The sequence below is a fragment of the Tachyglossus aculeatus genome, unplaced genomic scaffold (assembly GCF_015852505.1).
Source record: "Tachyglossus aculeatus isolate mTacAcu1 unplaced genomic scaffold, mTacAcu1.pri scaffold_256_arrow_ctg1, whole genome shotgun sequence".
Classification (NCBI taxonomy): Eukaryota; Metazoa; Chordata; class Mammalia; order Monotremata; family Tachyglossidae; genus Tachyglossus; species Tachyglossus aculeatus.
In genome coordinates, this window is record NW_024044971.1 from 46,786 (window position 1) to 68,615 (window position 21,830).

General features: G+C 52.4%; 1 protein-coding gene across 1 annotated transcript; it reads right to left on the reverse strand.

Moving 5' to 3' along the window:
* Nucleotides 1-16,114: 16,114 nt before the first annotated feature.
* Nucleotides 16,115-21,341, reverse strand: LOC119923774 (golgin subfamily A member 6-like protein 1). Its single transcript, XM_038743025.1, has 5 exons — nucleotides 21,223-21,341; nucleotides 20,652-20,723; nucleotides 18,319-18,631; nucleotides 18,083-18,219; nucleotides 16,115-16,250 (listed from the first exon to the last, which is right to left on the reverse strand). Exons 2-5 carry the CDS (start codon nucleotides 20,714-20,716, stop codon nucleotides 16,115-16,117), a joined length of 651 nt encoding a protein of 216 aa, XP_038598953.1. The 5' UTR covers nucleotides 20,717-20,723; nucleotides 21,223-21,341.
* Nucleotides 21,342-21,830: the final 489 nt, after the last annotated feature.

The window sequence follows — 21,830 nt, forward strand, 5'->3', positions numbered from 1 at the left end:
CTCATCTGTCAAATGAGGAATAAGACTATGAGCCTTATGTGAGACATGAACTGTGTCCAACTTGATTTGCTTGTGTCTCCCCCAAAGCTTGTTACATGCCTGGCACATAGAGCAGGGATTGTCACCGTTTACTGTTGCACTGTACTTTCCCAAGTGCTTAGTGCAGTGCTCTGCAGATGGTAAACACTTAATAAATACAATTGAATGAATGAATGAATGAGTGAAGTGACTAGCCAGTACCCTAAAAATATAGATTTGAAACACCGTTTCTCCTTTTACACGGAAAGAGACAAACGGTACTTTTATGGCATTTCTTAAGTACTTACCATGTGTGAAGCACTGGGGTTTCTACAGGTTAATCCGGCCAATTACAGCCATGTCCCATATGAATCCCCAGTTTGCAGTTGAGCAAACCGAGTCCTAGAAAACTGACCTGACTAATGTCAGATCACCCCGTGGGTAAGTGGTGGAGCTGGGATTAGAATCCAGGCCCTCTGACTCCCAATGTGCTTTATCCACTAGGCCGTGCTGGTTATTTGTAACTTGTTGGGAGCCTGTGCTTTAACCATTAAGCCCAGCTGCTTTATCTGTAGCTTATCCTTTCTCCTGATTGTGTTTTGTGCACAGAGAAATGTGTCTACCAGCTCTGCCATATTGTGTCACGGTACCGGGAGTCAGATGGATTTGCGTTCTAATCCGAGCTCCGCCACTTGTCTGTCGTATGACCCCTGTGTGGGACGGGCACTTTGTACAATCTGCTTAGCTTGTAATCTATCCCAAGCGCTTAGTACAGTGTCTGGCACTTAGTAAGCGCTTAATAGATATTGTTAAACAACAGCAACAACAAGCAGCATGGCCGGGCGGATAGAGGTCAGGGCTAGGAGTCAGAAGGTCTTGGATTCTAATCCCACTTCCACCATTTATCTGCTGTGCAGCCTTGGGAAAATCACTTCACTTTTCTGGGCCTCAGTTTCCTGATCCGTGAAATGGGTATGAAGACAGTGAGCCCCATGTGGGTCAGGGACTATGTCCAAACCGATGATCTTGCATCATCCTCAGGCCACAACATATTGTGCCTAGTACAGTGTTCTGCACACAGTAAGCGCTCGTTAAATACCATTGATTGATTGATTGTTATTTCTTCCATCCACATATTTAAAAACATCTGTAACAGAAGACACCTTTCTTGGTAATGTCCTGAGGGGGTGTGAGGGATCCAAGCCATAAAGTAATGGGTTACTTCCCATATGGGGACCAGATCAGTCAACCACTCAATCAGAAACATTTAAGCAACCCTGGGACGGGTATAGCACCGTGGTAAGTGTTGGAAGAAAACACAGACGTTGATTCATCAACAGCCTCCGGTCTCCTACAGAGTCCCCGTCGCCGCACCCCAGATTACTCTTTTGCCCTCCTGTTCCACCGTAGGGATCTTGTAATAATAATAATGATGGTACTTGTTGAACCCTTTTCGACGTGACCAAGCCCTGTTCTGAGGGCTGGAATTGATGCAAGTCAACCAGGTGGGATGAACCCAGGCCCTGTGCCTCATGGGGCACGTACTCTTAATTCCCTTATTTGCGGATGAGGTAAATGAGTCCTAGAGAAGAAAAACGACTTTCCCAAGGTTACATAGAAGACATGTGGTGGAGCCGGGATTTTCATTCATTCATTCGATCATATTTATTGAGCGCTTACTGTGTGCAGAGCACTGTACTAAGCGCTTGGGAAGTACAAGTTGGCAATATATAGAGACGGCCCCTACCCAACAGCGGGCTCACAATCTAGAAGGGGGAGACAGACAACAAAACAAAACATATTAACAAAATAAAATAAATAAAATAAATATGCACAAGTAAAATAAATAAATAAATAGAGTAATAAATATGTACAAACATATATATATAGATGCTGTGGGGAGGGGAGGGAGGTAAAGCGGGGGGGAAGGGGAGGGGGAGGCGGGGGAGAGGATGGAGCGGGCTTAGTCTGGGAAGGCCTCCTGGAGGAGGTGAGCTCTCAGTAGGGCTTTGAAGGGAGGAAGAGAGCTCACTTGAAGGATGTGCGGAGGGAGGACATTCCAGGCCAGGGGGAGGACGTGGGCCGGGGGTCGACGGCGGAACAGGTGAGAGCGAGGCCCAGTGAGGAGATTAGCAGCAGAGGAGTGGAGGGTGTGGTCTGGGCGTAGGGGTATTTGGTGTCAGTCGGCTGTCAGCGACCCTTCTCCAGGGCAGCAGGTCGTCGCTACAGCCGTTGGGCATCCCGTTGTAGCCAATCCCGACGACCTTGTTTTCCATGTTCACGATGCAGGTGCCCACCTGGGAGTTAGGGTCCTTGCTCTGAATCCAGCCCGACTGACTTGTATCTACCTCAGCACTTGGTACAGCGCTTGACCCATAATCAATCAATCAATCAGTCAACGAATCATTCGTATGTTTTGAGGTCTAACTATGGGCCAAGCGCTGTACTAAGCGCTTGGGTGAGTATAATAGGACAGAATTAGCAGATACGTTCCCTGCCTATAACTAGCTTATCATCTAGAGGATGCACTTGGTAAATGCCATCATTAATTAATTATCCAACATGAGATTTCAGACACCGTTAAGCCCTCACCCCAGAGCAATAGGATTAAGCCCTCACCCCAGGGCCATTGAGATTTCTCCTACCGCGAGGTGATCGGTCCGAGTACCGACTAAGACCAGCGAGAGCATCCCAGGTTCAAAGGTCTCCACCAGCCTGTCCTTCAGTCGGGCCCGCCGGATCCCCTTTCTAGCTACCCTGCTCTGTGGCAGGTGAAGCTGTTGGTCTGCTTCCCCCCACCGGGTCAGCAACCTCAGGAGATCACTGGACTACCGACGTATCCCGAAGGAGGGAGTTCATTGGTGGACACTTAGATTCAGGCGTGGAAGAAGGAAGCAAACAGACCCAGTAAGTTTGGTCATGAAAACTATGGCTTTACCACGAAAACCTACGTAAAGGCTAAGGCTTTGATGCGTGTGTCTATGGAAAAGCTATGGCTTTACTGCATAAACCTACAAGAGCTGTGCATCCGTTTACAAAACATGCTCATACCTCAAACGAAAGGTATTACATCCTTTAGGGACCCAACGTCTCACCCCATCACGGGGCGGTTTGAGCTCATGCCTCAAACTCAATCTCAGATAGACAGGTCCTCGAGCCCCTTTTCCTCTCTAGAACTTGTCGGGGTCTTTACAGAGCCTCGGCTCGGGAGTCCCAGGCTAAGCCAAAAACACTCTGGACTGTCCTAGCCTCCCCTCCGGGTTGCAAAGAACAAGAGTTAGTTAGCCCAGGTGCACACTGTTTTGATGAGGGTGGGCGTGGAAGTGGCAGCTGGGCGTTCATATTCCCCGACCAACCAGGCGAGCAATCCAATATGACCGCCATGTTTGGAAAAGATTATCTGCCTGTAACACGTAACATCGAGCTTCTTCCGAATGGACCCTACTCTACATAGAAACATGTTTTTGTGGACGTGGCAGATGGGGAATATAGAGGGGAATTTGCGTGAGATGTTTCGGCCCTGTTAAGTGTAACCTTGAGCCATATCTGCAAGGTGTGGCCTCTAACTACAAGTCTTTGTTACCCATACATAAACCACTCAGAGCATGTAACAATTCCCTGATAACAGAGGAGAAGGAGGGCCTTTCCAAAATGGGGTCGGTTTGGCTAGCTCTGGTTGGGAGACTCCAAATGCATCCCGACCGGTCAGCTCCAGTGTTGCTCTAGGCAGAGCGCGTTCAGGTGGATCTTCGTGGAGAAGCAGCAGGGAAAAAAGCTATAGAGAAAGCTGGAGAACAACAGAGCACGACACTATTTAAGCCATGGCTTGAGCGAGGAAAGTCAAAATATGCCAGGACCAATGGGGGAGGCAACAGTGGGGAAACATGAGGAAAGGAATGCCCAAATAACTTCCAGTTTCTCGGAGTCTATTCGGTCCTACCCGAGTCCTGTAGACGTACGGGACCAGGTCTCCCGTACCTTGGCCATCTGGTTTTGGAGGGCAAATCCAGTGTGAGCTGCGCGGACGATATGCAGAACGAGCTTGGCCAAGTCCTCCTCGTATAGTTTCTTGTGTGAAGCCGAAGCCTACATTCCTAGTCTGACATCCTTCATTCATTCATTCATTCAATCGTATTCATTCATTCAATCGTATTCACTGTGTGCTTACTGTCAGCAGAGCACTGTCCTAAGCCCTTGGAAAGTACAATACGGCATCAAATAGCGACAATCCTTCCATAACGGGCTCAGAATCTAGAAGGGGGGAGATAGACAACAAAACAAAACAAAACAAATGGACAGGCATCAATAGCATCAATATAAATAAATAGAATTATAGCCGTATACACATGATCCATAAAATCAGTAGAATTATAAATATAAACATGTATACACAAGTGCTGTGGGGTGGGGAGGGGTTGTAGAGTAGAGGGAGGAAGTAGAGGCGATGGGGAGGGGATGAGGAGCAGAGGAAAAGGGGGGCTCAGTCTTGGAAGGTCTCCCGGAGGAGTTGAGCTCGTAGGGGTCGCATACCTATGGGGATGAAGAGAAGGAGCCCCATGTTCGACAGGGACTAGGTCCAACCCCATCTGGTCTTATCCACCACAGTGCTTAGTACAGTGCCTGACACATAGGAAGCGACTAAAAAATACCGCAGTTAGCATTATTAAACTGGGTGCCCCATGTGGGACAGGGACTGTATTTTGACCTGATGATCTTGTATCTAGCCCAGTGCCTAGAACGGTGCTTGGCATCTAGTCAGCGCTTTACAAATGCCATCATTATAATTTTTCAGACCCCCAATCACCTTCCTAAAAATGAAGCGGAAGCAGAGCCTATTTTTGAATCCTACTCTCCCTAGCGCTCGGTAAAGTGCTCTGCCCCCAGTAGGCACTCAATAAATCCCATCGATTGGCCAAAGAAGCAGATTCCCCCGAGTCACCTGGAGGTCTTGATGGCAGGCATCACGCAATTCAGGACTGAGGGCTAGACCGACCTTAGTTATTTATATTATAAACATATCTTATTTATAGTAATGTAAATACTATGTACTCTAGATTTTGAGCTCTTTGTGGACAGAGAATGTGTCCACCCACTCTGTGGTATTGTAGCCTTTCAAACACTCAGCAAGGTACTCTGCACGCAGTAAGCTCTCAAGAAATCTGATGGATCTACAGATTAGTTCTCCAATTCAGACACTAAATTTAGCTAATTGTTACAAATAAAGGCAGAGCTTAATCTCTACCCATTGGGACGTATCCCCCTTTGTTCTATCCCACGCTTTGGCACTGGTCCACCCGTGGCCCAGTGGGGCTCTTGACGGCCCTACAGCCAATGCCTTATCTGGACAGGCATGAGGGGTATCCCATTTCCTCACTTCCATGCTATTCTTCTGCGGTTTCCAACAGCAGCGTACATCCAATAGGACAAAGCGAAATAGAATAGGAAAATTCACGCACCGAGGTTCCAGGGAAGGAAGGACATCAACTCCCAAGGATGCCAAGCGGTTTACTGCGTGTGGACCTGAACCAACCTATCGTGGAGTGTTGGGAATAACCACTGTCTGCATGGCCACCATTGCTGCTCCACTCCGATGGGAACAGGGCCGATTGCATCTCCCAGGCCACAGCTTGTGGCTTGATCCAGGCACTGGGCTAAAGTGCAGGGGCGGTAATGAACTATCACGACAAGTGCTGAGAACACGATCTGCACATTTCTCAACTCCCACGTGAAGAGGCAGAATAAGAATCATGACCTGAGGTTATTCTTAGTGCTCCCAGGCTGGGGGAGAATAGGAAGCCTGCGAGAACGAGGCCCAGAGCCAAGTGTGAGGCTCGAAAGTCCACAAACCGGTGCGGACAATAAACCACCGCCTGGGTCAGAGACCTCCACGAAGATGCCGAGATCTCCCCACGGACGGGCTACAAACCGGCAGGACCATCAACCACCGCCCGGATCAAGGACCTGCCCTCTTTCCATCTCCTTCCCCTCCTACACACTCCACCACGGGTTTCTCCCGAGGAGCTACCCCAAGTGCGGGTGGCAGCCCGGGAGCTACTGGTAGCTGTGCCTGGCAGCTAGGTGATGGAGGAGGAAGCCTGCCCCCAGCAGGAGCTGATCCGCTGCCTCCTCCCCGTCCTTTCCCACTTGAAGGACGAGCACTCGACAGTGGGCAAAGTGAGTCTCCCCAACCCTGCACCGTCCCCTTCATCTCGGTCCCTGGTCCTGGCCTCTTCTGCCCTCTAAAACCCATCCTCGGATTCTGCATTTCCAAAAAGCCAGATACATATTCTTCTGGCTGGCCCAGAGCATCGAATGGAGGTACACCCAAGTAGTTGGATGGACACTAAGCGGAGAGGAGAGGGAGAGCACGGCCTGTGGTACCATCTGGGAGGCCTTGGTGAGTACGACTGGGATGGGTGGGGCGTTGGAGGGGCGTCCTTGAGTCTAAGGGGGAATTGTGGGCGCGGATCTCTCCTGGGGGGCACATCGATGGGATATCGGGGGTAATTAGCGTGTGCAGAGCACTGTACCCAGCGTTTCGGAGAGTTCAGCTGAACAGCTAGTGGACACGGTCCCGATCTGCAATGACCTTCCAGGCTAGAGGGGTTGATTTGAGAAAGGGACCAGGAGGAGGTTAAGAGCCCAGTGCCCTGGAGTGGAACTAGGTTTTGGGGACTTGGGGGTGGGCATCTACAAGCATGTTGGGGATGGCCAGGGGTCTCTCACTCTCCTTCTCCTCCTGCTCAGATGTCCTGCTTTGAGAACAACCATCCCATTTTCTTGTCCCAAGCTCTGGCTTATACCAACAGCCCACAACCAGATGTGAAATTTACGGCCGTGCTCTTCTTCGGTGAGTGGACAGTGGAAGGCACTGGGGAAAGAAAAGAAAACAAGCAAAAACCAAGAAAAAAGCGTCATGGTCTGGCTCAGCCCCTTTTCTTTGCCGGGTCCCAGAGGAGGCCCCTCTTGGTTCCTCCTCCATGCCTCTGGGGAGTGGATATGGAAGCCGAGCGGCGATAGTCCTTCGGGAAAAAGGGTGAATGGATGGATAGGCAAACAAATTAGAAAATAAAAATACAAACCGGCGGAACCATCAACCACTGCCCGGGACAAGAACCTGCCCCGTTCCCATCTCCTGCCCTTCCTACACACTCAAACGGGGGTTTCTTCTCAGGAAAGACCCCAAATACAGGCTGCTCCACTGGAGTTGCTGGGAACCGTGGCTGGTGGCTGGTCGATAGAGAAGGAAGCCTGCCAACTGCAACATTGATGTTCCACTGCCTCCTCTCTGTCCTCTTCCACGTAATGGACCAGCACCCTACAGTGAGCAAAGTGCGTCTAACCCACCTTCTGCAGTCCCTGCCCATTTTGGGCGTCTGGTCCTCGCCTCCCTCTCCCTCTGGCACCCCGCCTCCCCCCGCAACCCCCATTCTTGTTCTTCATTTCCAGAAGGCCTTCTGGAAGGCCTACATATCTTTTTCAACATACAGCATCAACATCGGTCTGGATAATCTGTGGCTCTTCAGCGAAGACTTGGAATTCCTTTCCCAGGGTGAGTCCCAATTGTAGTCTGTCTGTCTGTATCTCTCTCTCTCTCTCTTTCTCTCTCTCTCTCTCTCTCGCTTTGTTTTGTGCTTCCTCCTCCGTCTTTTGTGCTTCCTCCTCCGTCTTCCTTTCCTTCCTTCCTATCCTTCTGAACCTTCCCGGCCCCCGACCCGGCTGTGCCATAACCCAGAGGGGGCCACTGCCCCTGGGTTCGTGGCATCGGTTGCCCTTCACAATAACGTCACCCCCGCAACGAGCCACAGGGCTTCTCCCGTACCCGGGCGCAGCTTTCCTTCTGCCGGCGCTGCTTTCGCTCCCTACACTTCCCCGGCAGACGTCTCTCCCCCGGTTGTACCTGCCCTGGGGTCCCCAGCCCCCGCCATGGTGCCAGAAGCTCCCCACCCATCTCTTGCCCCTCTCAAACACTCCACCGGGTGTCTCTCCTCCAGAGAGAACCCAAGTGCGGGCGGCCGTTTCCACAGCTCCCATATAGCGTGGGGAGTCTGCTGTGCTTCCTCAGCTCGTCACCCCAGCGGCGACCCACGGCGCTCCCCCACCCTCCGCCCGGCACTGCGTCTCCCCATCTGCCAGCGCTGCCCTTGCCCCGGAGATCTCAGTATCCCTGTTGTCTCTGCCCTAGGGTCCCCAGCCCCTGCGAGGGTGCCAGCAGCCCCCCACCCATCTCCTGCCCCTCCTACACACTTCACAGGGGATTTCTCCTCAGAAGAGACCCCAGGTGCGGGTGGCAGCCCTGGAGCTGCTGGCATCAGTAGCCAGCAGCTGTGTGATGGAGAGGAAAGCCGGCCTCTGTCAGAAGCTGATCTGCTGCCTCCTCCCCATCCTCTTCTACCTGAATGACGAGCACCCAATAGTGATCAAAGTGAGTCTCCCCCACCCTCCACAGTGCGCATCCTGTCTGGGCCCCTGGTCCTGGGCTCTGCCGCCCTCTGACACCCACCCCTTGGGCTCTCCGTTTCCAGAAAGCCAGATATACATTCTTCTAGTTGGCCCAGAAAGTCGGCTGGAGGCACTCCAAAGTAGTCGGGTGGATGTTGAGCTGGGAAGAGAGGGAGAGCACGGCCTACGGTGCCATCTTTGAGGCCTTGGTGAGTACGTCTGGGATGTGTGGGAGGTGGGTGGTGGAGTCCATTGGTCTGGGGTGGGAATTGTGGGTGCGGATCCCTCCTGGGGGGCACATGGGTGGGATACCTTGGGTAATTACTGTGTGCAGAGCACTGTACCGAGTGCCTCAGAGAGTACAGTTGAACAGTTGGTGGACACGTTCCCGGCCTGCAATGACCTTAGAGTCTAGAGGTGGTGATTTGCGAAAGGGACCAGGAGGAGGTTAAGAGCCCAGTGCCCTGGGGTGGAACTAGGAGTTGGAGAGTTGGGGTGCATCTGCAAGGAGGTTGGGGGTGGGCTGGCATCTCTCACTCTCCTTCTCTTCCTCCCCAGATGGAGAGCTTTGAGTATAGCCATCCCATTTTCTCGTCCCTAGCTCTAGCGTATACCAACTGCCCTCAGCCAGATGTGAAATTTGTGGCCATTGTCTTCCTTAGTGAGTGGGGAGAGGAGGGCGCTCGGGAAAGAAAAAAGAAGCCAACAAAAAACTGCAAAATATGCCTCAATATCAGGCCCGGCCCCTTTTCTTAGACGGATCCCAAAGGAGTCCTCTCTTGGCTCCTCCTCCCTGCCAACGTGGGATGGATATGGAAACCGAGCGTCTGTAGTCCTTCCGGGAAGCAGTTGGACGGATGGATGGACAAACAAACGAGAAAATAATGGCTCGTTTCCTTTCCCCTCAGTACACCCCATCACCATCATTCTAGAAAGCCCGCTGCTCTCCGTTGAGGACTTGGGAATCCTTTTCCAGAGAGAGTCTCAAATACAGATACCCCCCCCCGTCTCTCTGTCTCTGTCTCTCTGTCTCTCTCTCTCTCTCTGCCCTACATCTCATGTGCTCTTTACCACCACCTTTTCGGAAATTCAAACTCTAGAAAACGACTGCTCGACCAAGATTCACAGATTCCTGAGATCCTACAAGAGGAGACTGGCAGAGAACGATGGCCAGTTCTTCTTCTGAGGGCTCCCATCCCGTGGGAGAAGAAGAAGCCTAGGAGGGAGAGGTGGCAACAGGACTGTCCTGGGGCTCCAGGTCTGAGGCAATGGGGGCTGCCTTGGGACGTGCTATAGGTTCAGGTCTCCGAAGAATTGAGAGGATTCCGGCCCCAGACAGCCATGTGAGAGAAGCAGGTTCAGGGGGCCCGGCCCGCTCCATCATTCCCCATTTTTACTCTGGCCGCCAGCGGGAGGAAGGAGGCCATGCGGGGGGTGGACTCTAACCCCAGGACTCGGGGACGGGGGCAACTGGACCACGCCAGTGTCAAAACCCTACCTCCTTTCCAGGTTGGTACCGCCTTTCCTTCAGCCAGCGGGGTCGGTAGGGGGTGGGGGCGCTGACAGTGGAGCGCCATTCGAGTCTGGGGGTGGGCCGGGGAGGGGGAGACCCGCCTACCAGTGTAGAGCCCGAATAGCTTTAAGTGCTGGGCTTGGGAACAATTCTGGTGAGGCCTGGGTGCCCCAGGAGGGGGTTGGAATGGCATTCACCAATCCAATCGTATCTACTGGGCACTTACTGTGTGCAGAGCACTGTAATAAGCGCTTGGGAATGGCACTTGGATTGGGGCCAGAACTTGGTTCCAGCCTGTCCATTTGATGTCATCGGAGGAGGAGGAAGGCCAGGATCAAGTGGACGAGGATGGCTAATAACCGGTGGAGGAGGAGGGCCAGGACCAGGCAGAGGAGACCAAGGAAGAGCCGGAGGAGGAGGGCCAGAGCAGGCAGAAGGTGTGGGCCAGGACCGTGGGAGGAGGAGGGCAAGGAACAGATGGAGGAGCAGGAGGACCAGGAGAAGGGGGAGGAGGTTTGCCAGGGCAAGGTAGGTGACGAGGGTCAGGACCAGGTGGAGAAGGAGGCCTGGGACCAGGGATTGGAGGAAGGCCAGGATCAGGTGCAGGACGAAGTCCAGGACCAGGTGGAGAATGAGGGCAAGACCAGGATGAGAAGGCAGGTCATAGGCACAGCAGGAGGACCAAGACCAGGGCGAGGAGGTGGTCCAGTACCAGGAGGAGTAGGTGGGCCAAGACCAGAGAGAGGTGGAGGATCAGGACTAGATGGAGGAACAGGGCCATGACCGGGTAGAGTACAAGGGCCAGGACCAGATGGAGGAGGGGGAGCAGGCCCCGACAAAGGAGGAGGAGGGCCAGGACCAGGAGGAGGAGGAGGGCCCAGGATCCGGGAGAGACGGGGGTCCGGACTAGGCAGAAGAGCAGGGTCATGACCCGTTAGAGGAGGAGTACCAGGGCCAGTCAGAAGAGATAGATCAGTACGATGGGATGGAGGTGGACTAGGACCAGGAGGAGGAGGAGGGCCAAAACCAGACAGAGTAGTAGGAAATCGAGCTGCGGTAGTTTATGCAGAAAGCGAGTGGACAGATGAATGGACAAACAAAGGAGTAATTAATGGTTCGGTTCCTTCCCCCTCAGTATACACCATCGCCATTAATCTAAAAGCTGAGCAGGGAAAGGAGGGAGAGTCCCTTCTTTTGACCGGTATAGAAAGTAACGGCATGTTTCCTGTCCCCTCGTCATTACCATCAGTCTGGAAAATCTGTGGTTCTCCGAGCAAGACTTGAAATTCCTTCCACAGCGTGAATCCCAACCATAGACTCTCTCTCTCTCTCTCTCTCTCTCTCTCTCTCTCTCTCTCTCTCTCTCTCTCTCTCTCTCTCTCTCTCTCTCTCCCGTCTCTATGCCTTCTCGGTTCTATGCTTCCTTCTCCATCTTCCTTTCTTCCCTTACTCTCCTCTCTGAATGCTTGCCCACTGGGCCTCTAGCGGCTATTTCTGATGTTACAAAATAAAAGCTGCGGGCCCCTGCAGCCAGTGGCTTCTTCCCAGACCAGGAACTCTAGTCAATAAGCATGGAGCGTTCAGTGTGTGGCCATGTTACAAGGGTTTCCCGCAGCAAAATGGACGCTGGTGGGGTAACATTTGTCTCTGTCTGTCTCCATTAGTCTATGCCAGTCTGTAAAAGTCTAGGTCTTCCTGTACTATTCTGTGGATGCATCAACTCCCTAGGAAAGATTAGCACTATTAATGTATCAATATCCACATGGTCTGTGCTATTCTTGGGGGGGCCTGTGGAATCTGTACTGAACTCACTGCCCCTGAGTTGAGTGAAAGGTGAGGACAATTAGAACGTATGCAGATGAATTTTCCTTCTTACAATCCTCTTAGAAAGAGCCTGGCTCCTTGTGTTATTAGGCGGTCCTTTGAAGTTGATAGGCCAGGAAAATGGGCAGGCATCTTTCTGACTTTCTGTCTGTTTGTAGGACTATCCAGAATGACAATTATGGGTGGCTATCATTAAGAGATCAAAAGTTACAGGTCTTACAAGTGAGGCCGATCTGATGATAAAGAGAAGAAAAAATGAGACCCTGAGGCTGGGTGAGTTGATGGAGACACTCCCACTATAGGACTCCCAGGGGAAGGGGAAAGGAAGCCAGTAACCTTTAGCAATATCCTTGACTCATCTCTCTCATTCAACCCACACATTCAGTCCGTCACTAAGTCCTGTCAGTCCCACCTTCACAACAACACTAAAGTCCACCCTTTCCTATCTAGCCAAACTGCTCCCAAGTGAATACAGTCACTCACCCTATCCCTCCTGGATTATGGCATCAGCCTCCTTGCTGACCTCCCAGCCTCCTGTCTCTCCCCACTACAGTCCATACTTCTCTCTGATTCCTAGTGCATTTGTCTACAGAAACGTTCAAGACATGTCACCCCACTCAGAAACCCCAGTGGTTGCCCATCCACCCTTGCATCAAACAGAAAACTCCTCACAATTGGCTCTAAAGCACTCAATCAACTTGCCCCCCTCTTACCTCACCTTGTTACTCTCTTACTAAAACCCAGCCCAAACACGTTGTTCCTCTAATGCTAACCTTCTCACTGTGCCTCAGTCTTGTCTATCTAGCCACCAACCCCTCGCCCATGTCCTGCCTCTGGCCTGGAATGCCCTCCCTTCTCAAATCTGACAGTTAATTACTCTCCCCCACTTCAAAGTCTTACTGAAGGCACATTTCCTCCAAGAGTCTTTCCCTGACTAAGCCCCCACTTTTCTCTTCTCTCACTCTCTTCTGCATTGCCTTGCCTTCTTCCCTTTCCTCCTCCCTCCTCCCAGCCCCACAGCACTTAGGTATATATCTGTAATTTGTTTATTTATATTAATGTCTGTTTCCCCCCTCCTCCTATAGACTGTAAGCTCGTTGTGGACAGGGAATGTGTCTGTTTACTGTTCCACTGTACTCCCCCAAGCACTTAGAACAGTTTTGTGCTCACTGTACGTGCTCAATAAATATGACTGACTGACTGAATGAATGAACGAACAAAGGGACAATTGCGCAAAAAAAGGCTGAGGATGGTTGAGATGAGGAGCAGTACAGAGGATGAATCAGGGATGCTGTTGACATCCCATAGGGACAGGACAGGAGGAAAAAACAATAAGAAATGACTGCGTATGAAAGGGTGATGCAATCAGTGTGGAATTGCTGCTAGTAGCCCAGTAAGATCAAAGGGTATCTCCCTGTATTCATTCGTTCATTCAGTCGTATTCATTGAGCACTTACTGTGTGCAGATCATTGCTTAGGAGAGTAGAATGTAACGGTAACCATTCGCATTTTCTGCCTGTAGACCTTAAACTCCCTGTGGGCAGGAAACCTGTCTACCAACTCTATTGTATCATGTTCCTCGAAGTGCTAGGTACAGTGCTCTGCAGCCAGTAAGTGCCCAAGAAACTGTGGGCAGAGATTGTATCTGTTATTTTGTACTCTCCCAAGTGTTTAGTGCAGTGCTCTGCACACAGTAAGTGCTCAGTAAATACTATTAGAAAACAAAACAAAACGAGGGATAATGTTGTCCATGAATAGACACTTCGCAGAGATTCATTCAATGGGCAGCTATCAAAACAGCAGATCTGGCAAAGAGAAAACATCAAGACTGAGTCGAAGAATAGAATTCGGCTATTGAAAAGCTACTTTCAATAAAACAGGTAATAGTACATCCACAGCCTCTGAGAGTTCTCATGAACCCAGCTAAACAGAGGCTTGCAAAATCCTGCTATGAAACTCACAGCTCAAGCTAAGTTATATGGCCGAGCAGCCAAAGCTAAAGAGGTCCAGAAGATGACTATGTGTCACTAGGCTAAGTACTTTTATTTTTCACTAAAAGCATTTCTGTGTCCCCCTTACAGTACCGCTACACCAGTGAGGAGTGCAGATGGAATTACCCTCATCACAGAGCATTATACTTGGGAGAGTTAAGTAGAAGTAAAACACATATATCCTCCCCTCAAGGAACTTAAAAATCGAATGGGGGAGATGAACTAAAAGTACTGATGAATAGTGGGAGCAAGCAGGATGAAGGACATGCCTAAAACAGGTGGTAGTATTAATATTGGGGATGATGTAAAAAACCTGAAAATACAATTGAATACACAGGCAATTTTGAAGTGACAGCGTGAAAGGTAGAATGGCACGGTAGGGACCATAATCAGAGGATGCCTCATAGAGTTGTTGGTTTTCTCTATAGGGAGATTTGAAAGTTGCGGGGAATTTTGGCAAAGCTAAAGTATAGCTTCTCCCTGCTTCCATCCAGCTTGCATGCAACTGCCCATATGGCATCTGTTGAAAATGCCAATGAGTAGTATTTGTTTAAGCTCTTACTATGTCACGAGCACTGAGCAAATGCCAAAATTAATAGATGTTATTCCGGGCAGGGGAGGCAGCGTGACAAGTCACAGGGACACATTCCCTGCCCACAATGCACTTACATTCTAGAAGGGGTAACTTGATGTTGGTGACTTGAAATGAGGGGAGTAAAGAGAAAACTCTCCCTCATCCCAATGTGTCTGTTAAAGTCCTTCCTTCTCTCAGCGTGTCTCCATCCCTAGTCAAGGAAGAGGGAAAAGAGAGACATAAATCAATGAAGATATAGAGAAAGGAGGGAGGGAGGGGATAGGCAGTGTGCGAGAGAGGAATGTGTGTGTGTGTCTGTGCCTGTGTGTCTGTGTACTAGTGCGTGTATGTAGGTGTATAGAATAACTCGCAATCAAAACTGGACCTGAGAGCTCAAGGGGCAAATCAAATATCAGGTTGAAATTATTCAAATTAATCCATCTGTGCCTATTCCATTCAAGGGGCAGCTACCATTCCATCCGCTAATATTCAGGGCAGCTAGCAAGTACCCTTTTTTGTTACTGGTGTTTGTTATCCTTTGTTGCAGCTATCCTGTAGAAAGTTAAGGGCCCCGAAGCTGGAGAATCCAGATCATTTTTCCAGGGGATTGGCGCCCAAACATGGCTCCTCATTGAGTACAGGCTGGATCCTGGGCATTACCCACTTCACTTTGGCCCCAGCCTGTCGGGGGTTGGGAGTGCTGCCTCATATCAACCTGGCAGCAGGTGGAAGAACAGGGCTGGCAAGCTACCAGGAGCCTGGAGGTGCGGTTGGGGGTTGGTGAGGTGAGTGGTGCTTTGCTTGCCTGCTGATGCTAATTTAGCATCTAATTTTAGGTTCGCTCATGAAGAATTCTGGCCAAAAAGTGTATTTTCTACAGAAAATTTCCTTTCGGGAATAATGCCTGTTCTAGGAAATTGCTGCCTGTTGCTCGGAAAGAATGGAGGAATAATCTTTCTTATAAAAAAAACTCTGGGACTACGAGTAGGTCCATAACCTTGGGGTTTGAGCTGCACCACCACTTGGGCTGATGTTCGTTCTCTTTGCTGCTTGCAGAGCTCTGATTCTCCTTTGTGATTTAACCATCCTAGACAGAAATCATGGGCAGTAGAAACAACATGACTGAATTCATCCTCCTGGGACTGTCTCAGAAGCCAGAGATGCAGAAAACCCTATTTGTGGTGTTTCTGTTTGTGTACCTTGTGATTGTGAGAGGGAATATGCTCATCGTGACCACCATCACCACCAGCCACAGCCTCCTGGCGCTCCTATCCTTTTTAGACTCCTGCTTCTCCTCGGTCATCACCCCAAAAATGATCGTAGACTCCCTCTAGGAGAGGAAAACCATCTCTTATGAAGGCTGTATGGCCCAGCTCTTTTCTGAACATTTCTTTGCCTGGGTGGAAGTGTTTGTGCTCACTGTGATGGCTTACAACCGCTACGTGGCCATCTGTAAGCCCCCGCACTATGTGACCATCATAAGCCAGCAGACCTGTGGCCAGTTGATGGGGCTGGCCTGGGCTGGGGGTTTCCTGCATTCGATGATTCAGTTCCTCTTCATGTTCCGGTTACCCTTCTGCAGCCCCAACGTGATAGACCATTTCATGTGTGACTTGGATCCCCTGTGTGAAGCTCTCCTGCACCGAGGCACGCATCCCACGGCTTTTGGTCATTGCCAACAGCGGGATGATTTGTTGTGAACCTTTCGCTGCTGCTCGCATCCTCTGGTGTCGTCTTATGCTCCCTGAAGCCTCACAGCTCTGAAGGGAGGCGCAAAGCTCTCTCCACCTGTCGTGCCCATATCACCCTTGTCTTCTTCTTCTTCGTCCCCTGGATTTTCATATACACACGGCCACCGGCCACCTTCTCCGATAAAATGGTGGTGGTACTTTACACCATTTTAACAACCCGGTTAAACCCCTAACTCTACAGTTTTAGTAATGTGGAGGTCAGAGATGCCATCAGGAAGTTGTGGAGAAGAACAATGGTTTTTGCTGAAGGGGCAATGGGTTTGAAATAAAGTCTCTTATTTTGAGTTATGGAAAAGGATACTGTGGAAGGTTTTTGCTAATACATGAAGGAAAATGGATGATTTTCATCCAGAAGGCTAGGAGAATGATTTAATTAGTAGGCTAGCGCCATTTCTTGCTGACGAAAGGTGATGGAGTCTCCTGTTGAGAATGACAGACAAGTCTCAGTTTTGAGATCTCAGGACAAAGAGCCGTGCAAAGGAATTATAGAAGAAAGAGCATGGCCTACTAGAGAGAGCACGTGTCTGAATGTTAGAGGTCCTGGGTTTTAATCCTGGCCCTGCCAGTTGTCTGAGGTGTCACCTTGGGCAATGACAACTTCTCTGGGTCTCAGTCTCCTCAGGGATTCACTTGCTGTTCTCCCTCCTACTTAGACTGTGAGCCCCATGTGGGACTAGGACTCTGTTCTAACTGATCAACTGTATCTATCTCAATACTCAGAACAGTGCTTGGCACATAGTAAGCACTTAACAAATACCATAATAATAAAAAAGTGAATACATAAATGAATAATAGAACATGAGCAAGTCGCTGAAGTGTCACTTAAACTGTGCCTTAGTTTTCTCATCTGTAAAAGAGGGATAAAACCCTATTCCTTTTTACTTACACTTGGAGACCCTTGGAACTGAGCCTGTCAGACTGAATATTTCTATCTATCCTGGTGCATAATTACAGTGCTTCTCACCTAGTAAGTGCTTAACAATTTCTTCTTCTTATTATTATTAATGTGAGTGGTTCATACAATGCCACTCAACCCTCCAATGCTCTCTTACGCTAACATTCACTCTCTAATCCTCCCCAGCCATCTCTCAAGAAAGCCACTTTTTTCTTATTTTGACACTGGACCTCTGGGTAATTCTAGAATTGTCAAATGGTGAGCTATCCCTTGCTATTGGTAGTAATATTAGGCGTCTCTAATGTACACTGCCTGGGGAAACAGTGTATTCAGTTACTTTCATACACATCGATGTTGACTTTGCAGGGAACGTATTTCTGTTGGGTTTTATCTCTTGGAGCTGGGGCACCTGGAGGATCCAATCTCCTCTGTAGGTTAAAATGATCCAAGTTCACCCTCAAACAAGTGAGAAAATCCCAGAAAGACACACACATTCATTAGGAGTAAACACTTCCTTATTCTCTTAGGAATCATGACGGTAATTTACTCTAAGCCTTCCCAATCTAATGCTTGAAATATTGTTTCATGGTACCAAATTTCCTTTGAACTGAAACATGTATTCGATAGAACTTACTACTGGAAGTTCCATTTATTTGTAACTTCTTGGTTCACTCTATCTAGATTATGAGAACAAAAACAGTTATGGGGTTTGGGGTGGATAGGTTTAGGATAACTGAGGCCTAGCCGTGATTTCTATTTCCCCGAACCTGGTAACAAGTGTAGTAACAAACTATGGTGTTTTCTGTACTTTTGCCATCTTCTTCTGATGCACTCTCTGTCCTAAATGGGAAAGAATGGCTTCAAAAATGCCACAGGGTGCAAGTGGCAGATGAGTGAGGAGTTCTGAGACTCTCAAGCTGCCCTTCCACTGGAACAATTGACGAAGAGTTGAGCAGCAACTGGCATGGGCTTCCAGCTGGGCATCGCCAGGGCCCCGGGAGAGGCCGATGTTGTGCTCACTCCCTGCCCTGGGGGTGCACCCTGGTCTTCCCCCGCAGGGAATTCAGGACCCACCTGCGGGCACGGCCCAACCAGCCCAACGCCCCTCTCTTCCCCTTCTCTTTGGCCCCATCTCCCGCCTCGGGGTAAATTCTTCGCGGCCGTGGGAACAGCGTCCCCAGCCCGCAGAATATCGCCACCTGCGGTGGGCTCTGGGGAAAGAACGTGCTTGGACCCTCAAGTTTCCCCTCCTCTTTCTCCCCTTTCTCATCCTCCCCAACTTCCTCCCCCTCCACCTTCCACTCCTCCACATCCTCTTCCCAATCCATCTTCTCTTTTTCCAAGTCCTTCTTCTTTTCCCGCTCCTTCTGGCCCTCCTCCACCTCCATATTCTTTCCCAATTTCGTGTTCTTTTCCTTCTCGTTATCCTCCACCTCTTCCTCCACCTTCTCCTTTTTCCATTTCCTCTCCTTTTCCTGCCCCACGTTTTCCTCCGACATCGTCTTCTTCTCCTCCTCCACCACCTTCTCCTCCTCCTCCTCGAGGTCCTCCTCCCTCTCCTCCTCGATACGGAGAATGTGCTGGTATTCCCGGGCCCTGATGGTGTAGGCCAGGTGTTCAAACCTGCGGCAGCCAGGAGGCCAGAGAAGTAGGGTCAGGGATTCCCGGGTCCCCTCCTCCCGCCGACTGACCGCCCCCGTCTCCAGCCTGCCCCGGGCAGGGTCTCTGCTTTCCCCCCTGCCCCGCCCCTCTGCCCCACCGCCCCCAGCAGCTGTCAGGTCCTGCCCTCCCTCCTCCCCCGTGCCCAGGCTTGCCACCGCCTCCCCTCCCCACTCTCCCCGTCCCCAGCCCCCGTCCCCGGAGGGCCGGTCCCCCGCCTCTCGGTCGTCGCTCACGGTCGGCGGGGAAGGGGAGGCGGGGGCCGTCTGTCCCCCCCCCCCCCCGGGGACGGGCCTGCCGGCCCTGCTGCCCGCAGGGTCCCCGGCCCCCGTCCGACGGGCAGCGCCTGAGGAGACCCCGGGGATCCCGGGCGGACTGCGCCGTAGGGGGGGGGGGTGTTGGAGCCCGACCCGTCACGTGACCCTCGGTGACGTCACCGCCGGGCGGGGGGAGGGATATGGACGGCTTAGCGGGTCGGCCACGAGGGGACGGGAGTTGCGGGGGCGGATCCCTGCTCCACCTCCCGTCTCCTTCCAGTCACAGAGACCTCTGCCATGGGGCAGGGAGGCGTGTCAGGCGGCGCCCTCAAACATGGCGCGCTTCTGCCCACGTCCCCTCAGCCCCGGCCTGTCCCGCCCAGGACCAGCTCGAGTCCTCCTCGGGGCGGGGAGGGAGGAGCTCCTAGGAGCCGCCAGGATTGGCTGCTCTTGGCGTGCCGGCCCCGCCCCCTCCCCGGCCGCGCCGCTCCTCTCTCCCTCGCTGACTGGCTACTCGTTTTGGGCTCACTCCGCCCCTTCCCGCCTGAACCCGGCAGCGCCTCTCTTGCTCGCGGTTGAGTGTGCGCGCGTGTGTGCACGTGTGTGCGAGCGCGCGTGCGTGGTGTTGGCCCCGCCCTCTCCCGCGGCCTGCCTGAAGCTGAGGCGGGCTGCTCTACCGGAGCTCCTGGCCCAGGCCGCTCTGGGCTTGCTCCACCCCATCATCCTGCCGGGGTAAGGGCCGCGACCCCTTTAAAGGCGGCACCGCTCCCTCTGACGCCATCTTTAACTGTCAAACTGAGGCCTCCTTCCCCTGCCCTGCCCTGCCCTGCCCTGTGACTTCAGTCAGGAGGAAAGGGGGGAGGGGGCCCAAAGGCGACGGTTTCAGGGGGCCTGGAGGGGGCGGGGGGGCCCGGAGAGGGTGGGGCACACAGGGGACAAAAAGGGCACAGGAAGGGGAAGGGGGCACGGGGTCGGTGGGCTAAATCCGCTCTCCCCTTTGATTCTTCCTGTCTCACGCTCGCCCCGTCTGACTCTCTTTTTCTTGTCGGACTCTCCCTTTCTGGACTCTCCCCTTGTCTTAGCTCCCTCCCCTATGGCTGGCCCCTCCAAGCTCTCACCCTGTCTGTCTCTCCCCCTGCCTGAATCTGCCCCCCCCCCCCCGCTGATACTCTCCTTGTTTTCTCTCCCCTATGGCTGACCCGCCCCCCTCACTCTCTCACCCTGTCTGAGTCTCCCCCTTTCACTCTCCCCCGTATGACTCACCCCTCATCCGACCCTCCCCTCGTCTGACTCTCTCTTATGCCTGAATCTCCCCCATCTGACTCTCCCTTGTATGGCCGTCCCCATCTCACTCTCCTCAGCGTGACTCTCCCCCTGGCACTCTCCCCCGTCTCACTCTCCCCTCGCCTGACCCTCCCGCATCTGTCACTCTCCCCCTATCTGACTCTCCCCTCGTCATCCTCTGCCCTGGGTTTAACCCTCCCCGCAGGCTGACACTCTCCAGGATCCCTGTCAGCAGAGCGGGCCCGGGGGGCCCGGGAAGCGCTTGGTACAGAGCTCAGCGCGCAGCAAACAGTCGGTGAATGCCTCGCTGGATTAGTTGAAGGGGAGGATCGGGGAGCTGGGCCCTGTCCCTCCCTTGCTTTCTCCTCCCTTCCTCCCTCCCTCCCTCGCTCCCGGTTCCAGTCCCAGGGCGGCTCCAGGCCTCGTCTCCCCCTCAGACTCACCACCTTCCCCGCCGGCACATGCAGAATCTCTCCTGACTGCGAACCTCCCAGTCCCGATCCGCCATTGCGGCTCTGGAAAGGAAGCGACCCGTGGGAAAACCTGCCGTCAGTGGGGATGGGCGGCGGCCCCTCGCCGTCCTTCAGTTTTCTCTCTCCTCTCCCGCCTCCCCCACCACCGCATCGGCCCCCACGGTAGTCTGACACTGTGTCGTACTAGATCGTTTGGTCGCTCCCGAAGGGTCGACACCAGGTCCCCCCTCCTGCCGACTCCCTTCAGCCGGAAGACCCCGAGGGGCGGGGGCCGGGCCTGATTCTTAGCCAGCGGCGCTCTCCCAGCGCTCAGTACAGTGCTCTGCCCGCGGCAAGCGCTTCCATCGATGCCCTCCCCTCCCTGCCGCTCCTGCCCAGGAAGCACTGGCCTTTGGAAAACTGGCCCCAGGGAGGCCTGGGGCGAGACCCTCCCCATCCCGCCCCACCAGACCAGCGACTCCCCCCCACCCCGGCCTTCTGCCTTCGATCCCCCAACCGTGCAGACAATCTCCCCGCCCCCAAACACACAGACACTCCTCACCGGGGCCCGGGCCGATTCTGGACTCTGCGCTACACTGGAGAAAATCAGTACACGCAACCGCCTTCACTACCCAAAAATGGGTCCCGACTTGAGCCTAGTGGCTGCACAGCTGCTCGCTCGGCTCTCTCCCAGGGACAGAGCCCAGCGGGGCGGGGGCGGAGGGAGGGGGTTCCGTTGCCATGGGCACCATTGTTGAAGGAGGGGCTTGGTCAGGTGTGGGCGGGGCATGGGGAAGATTTTCTGAAGTAGGCGGGGCATCACCTGACCTTGGGCCCTGGACTGTGTCCAAATAGCCCAGGTCTGGGAGTCGGAGGACCTGGACCCTATAGACCCGGCTCCACTACTAGTGTGCTGCGTGACCTTGCGCAAGTGACCTCACTTATCTAGGCCTCAGTTCCCTCCTCTGTAAACTGGGGATTAAGACTGTGACCCCCCAAGTAGGTCAGTGACTGTGTCTGACCTGTTGATCTTGCTTCTAGCCCAGCACTTGGTACAGTGTTTGATGCTTTGAAAATGCTCAATAAGCACCATAATCATTGTTATTGTTGTTATTATCATTGTTATAATTGATCATATTAATAATAAGGTGGGTCGGCCCCAACGGCCGA